The 12,006-nt window shown below is 37.4% G+C and overlaps 1 protein-coding gene across 3 annotated transcripts in view; it reads right to left on the bottom strand.

The window, feature by feature from the left end:
• The window catches only part of BNC2 (basonuclin 2), a 457,977-nt gene that overhangs the window by 159,560 nt on the left and 286,411 nt on the right, over nucleotides 1-12,006 (bottom strand). For all 3 annotated transcript variants that reach the window (XM_025359763.1, XM_025359765.1, XM_025359764.1), the window contains one exon: nucleotides 9,130-9,232. In XM_025359763.1, the coding sequence (XP_025215548.1) occupies nucleotides 9,130-9,232 (103 nt within the window). The remainder of the gene's footprint in view (nucleotides 1-9,129; nucleotides 9,233-12,006) is intronic.

Below are 12,006 nucleotides of genomic sequence, written 5' to 3'. Positions count from 1 at the left end.
CCAGAATACAATTCAGAGTTATCTTTGAAATACTATACTTATCCAGCAATTTCACACTTCAGTAAAGAGGGGAGAGGAGTTAGAAGAAGTCACCATTTATGACACAATAGAGAAGGAAGAGTGGTTGAAAGGATCAACATGATATTGCTGAGGCATATGGGGTCCTTATGACCCAGCCGAATCTCCTAGTTTATCCTGAGTAAAAGGAGAGGAGTTTAGTGTATTTCATTTATAACCCCTTCAATTTGTGTTCTGCTTAACCTGGTGAACTCCAGTTAATTAAGATGTTCCTATAAACAATTAAGCTTCCTGTAGGATCGTTAGCAAGATATAAAAATTTATGATGTAATAAAATGCAATAAAATGATAAAGTGGTGAGCTGATCAAAGCACTTCACATGCAAAACGATAGGTGTGAAAATAGGTAAAAGTAGCCTTAATCCTACCTAAAATTCACCTACTTACAGCTTTTGGATTTTTAGCGGGTAAATATTACTATAATTTATTTTAACTGGTGCAATTCTCAAAATGACTTTTGGTGTAAAATATTCCTTACTATATTCAAATAAGGGTTCAAATGACATTTTAGGGGAAATGGAAGGTATGGAACTGTACTGGATTTGCTGGGGAAAACAATTTCACTTAGGGAATGCTTGGTCTGACAGCCAAAAGAACTGGTGACATGACCTCTGCAACTGCATACTGTAGATAACCTTCCCTGGAAGGAGAAATAGTTTCATCCCATCACATTCCACATTCGTACCTTAAGGGAGACACTAGATATTATCATTCATATTGATGATTTTATTGTCTTAGTAATAACAATACTAGCTCCTAAAATTGTTGCGCCAGAATATTGGGCTAACCCTACTCTTTCCTGTAAGCCTCTCTCAAAATGTATCTGTGTTATTTAGATGCATTGCTATCATTATTTGAATTTCTCGATAAAATAACTGAGTCTTAGAGAAGGCATTACTAACAAAAGGCAGAGAAGGGATTTGACCACTGGCCTGGCCACACCCAACTTTTAATCACTCTACTTTGCTAAAACATGTCTATCACGTCCACATTGTTGAAGTCTTACTTTTATAGGAATTTAGTGATAACAGCAACTAACACTTACTAAGTGTTTACTATGTGTGAGTCTGCTGGATTATCTCATTTAATCTTAGAAGAACACTATGAGCTAGGAGCTATCATCATTCACATTTCACAGATGACAGAACAGAGAGATTATACAACTCGACGAGACTCTACCTACAGTAGGTGATAGAGCCGTGATGTGAATGTAAACAGTCTCATTCAAGAACAACATTCTTACCTATTTTGTATATTGCCTCCCATTCATTCACCTGAAGCTTTTTTATATCCCGGGGATACAGCTCTGTGTGTTTCATTCTCAACGCCCTCCCATGAAACTCCTTACCAGCAGACCAGCAGTGACTACACTTGAGGCCAGGTCTTGCCAGCCTCATCTTATGCTCCATCTGAATAAAACAAGAGCTAGGGAAAAAAAAAATCTGGGGAGCTAACAGGCAGAGAGCCCAGGACTTTGAAGGGGAGGCACTGTTTGTGCTGTGTTTAAAGAAAATTTAAGGAGTTCAAAGCACCATCCGAAAGGTGGGCAGGCTGAGAAACAAATCAAAAGCTGCTCAGGGACACAATAAGAAAATAGTTACTGCCATTAATCAAGCACCAAACCTTTGCATTTGTGAGGATGTCCTCCCTTTAGAGCTTATCAGCAGTGATCAGGGAGTAAAGGAGAGAAGCAGAAGAGGGCACTGTGCCCTCAGGTCAGGCCCAAAAAAGCCTCCTGTGCCAGGCGGGAAAATGGCCTTGCTTTTGCTCTCTAAAACGAAGAAAAAACTCCAAGGACTTTGCTCATGGAAAGACCAGAATCCAGTTGCCTTACCAAGACTAGGAAGCAGCTAAAAGCTGTTTTCCCTAAGCAAAAGAGAATTTTGCAGCTAGGCAAAGCCGGGTTTCAGTATTTACAATCTGGAAAAATTAAGTCCACTAGAAAGACAAATTCTTTAAGCAGATACTGCAACAGCTTCCACTTTTTCCAAACGAGTGCATCAAGGGAAGACGACGATAGTGTTTCTATCCTTGTGTTTCTGAACAAAGCCCTAGAAACATCTTCCCTAAGGATCTAATTCTCACTTTGCCACTGCTAAGCATGTTCTTCCCTTCCCCCGAGGACTCAAATTAGTGCCTGTGCTACTGTTCACCAAGCCCTAAACACCCCTCTGGAAAAAAATTTCTACGAAAGAAAATGTTGTTTTTGTTGGGATAATCTCCAAGCCAGAACTTGCTGGGAACATTATCTTCCTTTGTCAGAGGAAACTTAGTTGTTTTTCAGTCTCCTCTCTTTATCTTGACACATTTACAAATTATCATATGGACATTGTTGTGGAGTCACTCAGAATGAGCATGATATCACAGAAATGTCATGCTTTATTCTTATGATAAAGGAATCTCTATTTGGAGTGGGAAGGAGAGAAGACTAGGGAAGAAAAGAGATTGGCAAGGAAAGGACTGGACTACTTTAGTTATGTTACGTTTTGGACTCAAGTCAGGGAGAATATTAGAGAGTTACCAGTTGGGAACAAACGACTTTCACAGATATTTAGACAATTTATAAGAACATAGACTGGGACAAATAATAAAGACATGTGACCTTTCACAGGACAAAATGAAAAAGTACTTGTTTTGATCTGCCTTGCTTTTAAGTCCTTACAAACTACCATGCCTCCAACAAACTTGAGGAATTTATAAATAGAATACTGAGATCTCATGATTCTAAATGTAGGACTGATATAATCAGAAGCTTTTTTTTTTTTTTTTTTTTTTTTTTTTGAGACGGAGTCTCGCTCTGTCACCAGGATGGAGTGCAGTGGCGCAATCTTGGCTCCTGCAACCTCCACCTCTTGGGTTCAAGTGATTCTCGTGCTTCAGCCTCCCGAGTAGCTGGGATTACAGGTATGTGCCACCACACTCAGCTAATTTTTGTATTTTCAGTAGAGATGGGGTTTGACCATGTTGGCCAGGATGGTCTCAATCTCCTGACCTCGTGATCCACCTGCCTGGGCCTCCCAAAGTGCTGGGATTAACAGGCGTGAGCCACAGAGCCTGGCCCAAAACCTTTTTGGGCCCAAAGCCTTTTTGATTATAGGATGCTCATGACCAACAGCCCTGATTTAGGATTTATGCAAATTGTGTCTGAATAGGATTTTCTTTTAGGTATGGGCTTGCCAGATTTAGCAAAGAAACATAAAGGACTCTCACCTAAATTTGCATGGTAATATTTGTATTTAAAAATCATTTATTGTTTACTGATATTCAGATTCAGTAGAAAATTCTATATTTTCTATTTGGGTGAGGGTCTCTATAAATACCCCTGGTCTGATAAGACATATCAAATACAAGCTGAAAATTCAAATTCAACGATGCTGAGAAATGAAAAGAAAAATTATATCCAGTGAATTACAAAAAAAGAAAGGTTTGAAATTAATGGGTTATATGCATATTAAGTCTTACAGTACATTAAACCATAAAGCTGGTTGGTATATGACACTAAATTAACTTTATGCTTCTCATCATTTCCTGTGGTGAAGAACTGAAGGCTACCTGGCACAATCCTTCATGTATGAGATATGTTTAATAAATATCTACTGACTGATGATCTGGATGATGTAGACCAGGTCTGCTCACTTTACATTAAAAAAAATCAGAGGACTTTGGATGAAATATGGGCAGGAAAAAAGCTGGCTTAATTAGTAAATAATTAAAGTAATAATGTAAAACTATCTTTTCCTCGAATGAACTGCATGCAGTAAAAGGAAATCACATTTACAGAACATAATAAAAGAAAGGTCTCAAAATTCCAGTGCAACAAGCATTCTTGCAGGCAGACCTCGGCCAAAGGAAATAACACTGGTATTAATTCAGATCTCTTGAAAGTGAATGAAAATTCTAGTACTCATGCAGCTTTTTGGAATGGCATATCCTGTTATTTAAAGTCAAAGGAAAAAAAGAAGAAAAAAATAATTTGCACAGAGAAAGCTGCTGTGGGTGCATTAAGCTATAAAATGTATTTTTTATTCATCAAGTCTCATATTCTTGCCAAATGCTCACCTCACATACCTAGGAAACAGTGGAATTGTTTTTCTATTTTTATTTTTTTGTTTTCTTTCCAAAAGAGATAGTCTTAACAAATGAGCTTCATCGAAGTAAAGGTTACTGATCTAGTTTTAAAAAAAATTCTAAATGAATTACCTTTCTAAAATCTGCCCACCTCTTTTATCAAACACACAAATCAAATATCATAGGATAAAACAATTTTCCAGTTGTATTGGATTATCATTAAATATTTCCTAAAACCGCTTAGAATTCAGTTTGCTCTCTTTCTTATTTTTACTGTTTTATTTGCCTTCATCTTAATGGTTTAGAAATAAAGTCTTCATCTAAACTATGGACATTAAAACTAACTTGCAAACATTAAACAATAAAAAAGGTTTCGTGCAGCAGTCCTCAACTTTTACATCATGCCTCCTGTTTTTTTCACAAAGACAGCAAACTCTTATTGGTAATGCTTCCCATCAGAAGCAGGTATTCATCAAGGGAGAAAAGTAAGTAGGACTCACTTCCACCTGTACCCAATGCTGAGTGTATTCTAGTTGTACCAGCTAATTTTTAATATTCTGTAAAATATTTGGCTGAAGTCTGAATTCTGTGAATGGCCAAATTACTACTCTAGTGTGGAGGCAAAGGGTAAAAAGAAAAAAAAAATTACATCACCAGAAAAGAAGCCCATTACTGCTCTTACCCTGGTATCTTAATTTTATTTGCCATTTCTGAACCAAAAAGAGTTGAACTTCTAGAAAACTTTCGTTGTTACTGTTTTTCAAGCCATACTCAGATCTTTTTAGGCGAACGAAGGAAAAGCACAGACAAGATAAAGCAAACAAGGGAAAGTAAAAAATACAGTATTTATAGTATTTCAGTGAAGTAGTGGCAGTAAACTGGAGTACTTTTACAGAGACTTGACAAAATTAGAAATTCTGAGTCATTGCTGGCCCACCAACTAAAATATTACAGACTAGGTATGGTCATCTTTTACCAAAAAAAAAAAGTTTAAGTAAATTCAATAAGCCCTGCTTTCTATTAGCAGAGTGAAAGAGCTAAGATTCCTTAATGTGGACAGGGTGGTGGTAAGGTAGGAAATCCTTTATTAATTTAGTGGGAAATACCTACTGATATTCAGAACTGCTCTGATATTCCTTCCCCCCTTAACTCAATAGTGCTAAGGATTTTAAGGAAATACTCTGTGAAAAGTAACACAGCTCACTAAGTATTAGTAATTCCAAAACCCAGGTGTTGCAGTATAATGAATTAATCACTATTTATTTATTTATTTATTTATTTTTGAGACAGAGTCTTGCTCTGTCACCCAGACTGGAAAGTGGTAGCATGATCTCAGCTCACCGCAGCCTTGACCTCCTGGGTTCAATCAAACCTCCCACCCCAGCCTCCAAAGTAGTTGGGACTGAGAGCACATGCAACTGCACCAGGCTAATTTTTGTACTTTTTGTAGAGACAAGATTTTGCCATGTTGCCCAGGTTGGTCTTGAACTCCTGGGCTCAAGTGATCCACCTGCCTCAACCTTACAAAGTGCTGAGATTACAGGCTGTCAGACACACCACGCCCAGCCTTTAATTATTTTTAAAACACATTTCTAAAGATTTTTGTAAAGCAGCTAATGTCAACAACTTAAGCAGCTTTAATAAGCAATCTAAGTCAACAGAGAGAATGCGTGTTTATGTGTGTGTACATATATAGGGACACACATATGTGCATAGATATGGTATATAATGACCCATGAAATCCAACATCTTAGGAATGAACTGAAAATGCTGCTAACAAGGAAAATTTATTCAAGAAAGGAGGTCAACAAATTTCTAAAAATTAATTTTAGAGAGAATACATGATTTTGGCATTTGGTTATTTTTTAGCAGCAGATATTAAATTTTCTTTTATTGACATAATGACAGGTAGAATGCATTCAGTGCTACTATGAAACCATTCTGGGCAATGTATTTTGGTAGTCTTGTTGCTGCTCCATGCATTTCAGAGGAAAATTACACACTAGAAAACCCAAGTCACTTCCTTGTTGCCCCACACCCAGGACACTGCACAGTATAAGGCAGCCGGAAAGAATGCTGTGTTTCACCTCTGAGCAGAAGTAACTAGAGACATGATTTCAGGGTTTCTGTGCAGGCGGGGTGGAATGAAGCAATCAGTTGTAATGTTGGGGCAAAAAGAGTGGGTGCTCTCATCCCGCTGCCAACTCCAAGGCTAGAGGCCAACCCCTCACTGCTGTATTTGGCCTCACGAATGGGGAGAGTGTGGGATTCGCATGCCTGGGTGTATGTATTTTGAGCTATATACAGATATCTCCCTGTTGTGGGAAAAGAGAGGTCAAGGTGATAATCATAAGGGAAAGAATTAGAATTCATTTTACTAAGGTCTGAGAAACACCAAAATTAATATCCCAGAAACATAGAATTTTTAATGGTACAGTAGGAAAAGCACAGTCTGGTGTAACAGAAACATCTTATTCAAGTTGGGTGAAAAATGACATTCTTCAGAAAGTCCTCAAAACAATCACTGGCCAGGAATAATTTATGTTGTTCAAGAAGGAAAAAACATTGCTTTTACTTTTACATTACTAATGTAATATGCACATGGACATTAAATAGAGAAAACAAACTGGTGACACAGTTAACTTTTACACTCACAAGGCTACCATAGTAGATAGATAATGATAATATAAGATGGCTTTGGCAAAAATGAGAGCGAATAAATGAAAAGCCCTTTGATTAATGACTGGCCTCCCCTTTACTGCTCATCTACTGTCCATTGTACTTTTAATATGCATTATTTGGAAAGGCTTCATATATTTTCTCTTTGTCATAATAAGACTGTAAAGTAGGTACTATTAATCCTATTTTACAGACAAGAAAACTGAAGTCCAGCGATATTAACATGTCATGAAGTGACAGAGCCAAGATTTGACCTCAGAACAGTCTACACCCATACTGCCTTCAATATTCTTACAATTCTGATGGGTTTAGGACATAAGTTCTGTACCTATTACCTGGCAAAACCAACACTTCTTCAGAGAAAAAAAGTTTATTTAGGAACTGTTATGGGCTGAACTGTGTTCCCCCAAAATTCCTATGTTGAAGTCATAACCCCTACTACCTCAGAACGTGACTATATTTGAATATAGGGTCTTTAAAGAGGTGATTAGGTTAAAATGAGGCCCTTAGGGTGGGCCCTAATCCAATCTGACTGAGGTCCTTAGAAGAGGAAATTTGACGCACAAGACGACACCGGGGCTGGGCACAGTGGCTCACACCTATAATCCCAGCACTCTGGGAGGCCGAGGAGGGCAGATCATGAGGTCAGGAGTTTGAGACCAGCCTGGCCAACCTGGTGAAAACCCACCTCTACTAAAAATACAAAAATAAGCTGGGCGTAGTGGCTCATGCCTGTAATCCCAGCTACTCAGAAGGCTGAGGAAGGAGAATGGCTTGAACCCTGGAGGTGGAGGTTGCAGACACCAGGGCATGCCCCACAGAGGAGAGACCATGTGAGGGTGCCCATCTACAAACGAGGAGGAGAAGCCTCAGAATGAAACCAACCCTGCCAACACTTTGATCTTGGAATTCTAGCCTCCAGAGCCTTGAGGATATAAATTTCTCCTGTCTAAGCCACCCAGCCTGTGGTATTTTGTCATGGCAGCCCCAGCAAACTAATATAGGATGAGAGACGAAATCACTGAATGTAGTAACATAAAGAGACTGCAGAACTAACTGCAGCTCGTCTGTTGTTCAAGACCGGACTGAGAATTGTTGCTGATCTGGGGCCTTGTTAATAAAGCAGGAAAGCGCTCTATCCCTGTGGGCATGAAGGATTGCAGGATTGAGGTTGCCTGGTGGAAACATACCCCTTCCCGGGTATTCCTCTCAGAGTACTCTCTCTCACAGAAACATGTCTGAAATGTCCCCACAACTCCAGCATACACACCCTCACGAGCAAGGTACATGACAAATTAAAAGCATTTCAAGGCATGGCCCGGTGTTGTTACCTCAGATCTTGCTAGAATAACATGACATTTATAAAAATACAACCCACTGGATGTCTGGCACTGCTTGGGAATGAAGAATATGTCCACTTAAGAGGCAATACCCGGGGCTATCAAAAAATCTCAAGCCAGGATTTCTTTTCATAAACATTACCTATCTTTTTAAATTCTACAGTCTGGGAGGTGAAAAAAAAAAAAAAAGAAAAAAGTCTGCTTATTTCCAAGTCTCCTTTTACTTAAACAGAACAAACATAAACCATACACAGGAATATGCTGAACGCTCAGTCAGGGCACACCGACAGAACGACTCTGTGCACCTGGCAAAAAGCCTCAACACTCATATCCTTCGCGTGGGGTCTCCCCACCCCGGGACACACCTACACAGAGCTCACACTCTACCTACGTCGACCACCTCCAATCCCCATGCACACTGAAAGGGAGTATTTACAGGTTATGTTTTCAGATACCAGCCAAATAATGTTCCCGTTCACTCTCTCATCCACCTGAGACCATACAATATTTAACATCTAGAAGGATAAACTCAGCCCCTAGCACATACGACAAGGGTGAGCAGTCATCGAGGAGTTCTCAAGCAAAGAGGATTTGCCAGCTTCCCTCTGAGGTCCAGGCCCTGAAAGGCCAACTGTGGTATGTTTGAGTTTCCATCAGGCCTGGTGTTTGCTGGCTGTGCCCATGCTCAGTAAGAACTCCACAGCCCAACTGTCCTATAAACGTCTTGGCCTTCTGCTGAGAGCTGCTTGCCTAGCACTGCTTCTTGGAGCTGAGAATATGCTGTTTGAGAGCCACAGGCTGAATCTTAACTAACACTTGGAGCATAGCTGACCTCTCTTTTCTCCAGGCCAGTGACTGCTCTAAACAGACACACACACACACACACACACACACACACACACACACACACACACACTTGAACATGAACATAATAAGAACGGGAAGAAAAGCCCGATTTTCCTCACCATGTGCCACCCAGCCATGTTTACACTGATCACAAGTCCTCAGGTTAATCTTCCCTGGCTGAAAACATTCACATGTGCAGTTTACCAGTGTGCAACGGATGGCCTGAAAAATAAAGGAGGAAAAAAAGGTCAGCATCTGTTCAAAGATACTATACTCTTTTCACCATTTTAATAAATAATGCCCACTTCCATTTTTAAAGGCTTTATGATGGCAGGGGCCTGGAGGGTTTTAAAAATAAATTTAGATATCGCCACAATCTCTTATAAAAAAAGGTAAAGAAAACAAAGCTCATTCACTAATACAATGTTTTAGGTCATTCATAGTAACCTTTAGATTACAAACTTAGAATAAAAATAAAGGATTACATATTCTATAAGATACTGGATTTATGACATTACAAATCCAAAAGAGGAAAAAGTATATTGCTGCTAATATATATTTCCACTTAAATTTATCCACTTGTCAATAAAGCAAAAAATACATTGTAACAAAATAATATTCAAGTGAAATGTCTGTGAAAGTAAAATATGGCACACAAATATTATTATTAGAATACTACTTTTCTTCTGCTGAATTTCAATTAAATGTTGTGCCAAACTCAAGTATATTTTAAAGACACTCCTGTGATCAATAAGACCTAACATATTTCTGTTATTATTTATCACATCCCAATTCCTTGAGTATTTTTTTCTTTATTAATTCCATTTTCGTTCCTGTTTTGAAAAATACAAAACAATCCTCCTCTTATTTCAATGGTGATATAAGAAAATAAGTTTAAATTTTGGTTTTAGATCAGACATGGAACAGAAAAAATCATTTCTGTGAATATTTTATATTTGGAACAGTAAACCTGTATTGCAGAAAACTGAAAAACACACTTAAAAATCTTTCATTTCCTTATAACTACTTTAAAAAACCATCTCATCAGTTAATATTATAAAATGAATCCATAGAACATTAGCATAAATGGAGTGTAACTTTTTATGAATAAAAACGTATGTTTAAGAATTGTGCTGAAGCTGACCTATGCTCTCGGACTACAGTTAATAAATTTACCTCATACAGTTAATTCTAATTTGCATGGAAATTCTGAAGACAGAAGGGATTTAGTCTGATCATTCGCAGATTAACAATCTACTGTAACTACTTGAACTGCCAGGAAAAGATCTCTCTGCAGATTTAGATGCAATCAATGATTACTGATTCTGGGGTGGAAGGGTGGGCATGGGGATACCTGAAACTGCAGCTCCGTGCGTGAAAGCCATGCTCACTTACACAGCTCCAGATGCTCATACTTCTGGAACCATTTGGATTTTTATAGAGACTGTCTCATTTGTAACAGGCAGTATTTTGGATATTGTTAACGTAATTGGGACAAATTCCATTCACAGAGAATAAGACTGAGCGGGCTTCTACCATTCCCTATGCTTTGGATCAGGCACGTGTAAAATATTTCTCTTCTATTAATTAACATTAAATCTATGGATCCCTATTTGGTTTCAGATGTTGGAGTCCTCACTGTAGACTCCATTCATACTTCACCCCCATCTTTAATTTGTGCTTCTGTTTAACATTAGGGAAATATTTAATTGTATAATCTTCCCTGATATTTCAGGATCTCTCTTCCAAATATAGTCCAATTGTAGCTAGGTTGTAAACTTTGTTGTATATAGAAGTGATTAATTTGTAGACTATAAGGAGAAATATTTCTTCCAGAAGTTCTTATTTCAATTTCAATAATTTGTTGACTGAGAAATATATCAGAACATCCCAAGTTAGAAACAGTTTACTTAAATAACATGTCCATTAGTTAATGAACTCACAACTTGATTGTACGGTGACCAAAATAAAAAGAGCTTAGAGGACAGCGTTTCCACTAAAAACAAGGAACTTTACAAATTATCTAATTATAAATTCAGATATGGGAACTATGTTGACATTAAAACATTTATATAATTCGAAGTGCAATAATAAAAGCTTTCATAAATGCTTTTAAAAAAAAATACCTCTGCTTTACCAAAATCAAGGGAGGGCCAATAAAGTGAGATGGTATTTCAAGGACAGTTAATATAAACTCTAGCATAAAAGACACAAATATTTCAATCATTAATTTGATAATATTTAATTATTTTATAAAAATATCCTAACTTTGTATTGTTTAAAGCACACTTTCATCAACTTTAATTATACCCAGAACAAATTTAAGATCAGAACAAATTAAGAGACTGTGGATTTGCTTTATTTTTATGTGTATTTTTTTTTTTTTTACTGGTTGAATCATTCATTCACTTACTCTGAATTAGTTTATGATTCAAATATTTTGTCTTCCTAAATAACTTTATACATCTGGTACATTTGGGAATTCAACTTTTTAGATCATCATTCCTTTTTGTGAATTCTATTCTTTTTGTACCTAAACATACAAACACTGGAACACCTCAACTCCTTTTGTATATAAACACTTAAGCACTAGAATATCCATTTTGTATTTCTATGAATTCCAGAAGGTCTATTTGTTTTAAATTCAGATTTATATAGACTACAATTGTCCCTTAAGGGAATTATATATATTTAAACAATATGGCCTAAATAAATATTTTGAGTAAGACTACTGCGGCTTCAAAGGAAGTTTTATTCTAAATAACATTTTTGAAACAGCATAAAACTTTGACATACTATTTATTCACAACAAAATAGAACCAATGTGATCACTGGCCAACTCACCCACATGCAAAAACATAAATTATCATAAAACTATCAAAGTCAGTTAAGCCTCAAAAACGTACATGCATTACAAGGAGACAGTTGGGAAGAGTTAAAATGAATATACTTTCATTCTTGTGAATATGTTCACGGCTGCCTCCATTCAGCTCATG

Source organism: Theropithecus gelada, chromosome 15 (genome assembly GCF_003255815.1).
Source record: "Theropithecus gelada isolate Dixy chromosome 15, Tgel_1.0, whole genome shotgun sequence".
NCBI lineage: Eukaryota > Metazoa > Chordata > Mammalia > Primates > Cercopithecidae > Theropithecus > Theropithecus gelada.
This window is presented reverse-complemented; position numbering and strand designations above follow the sequence as displayed.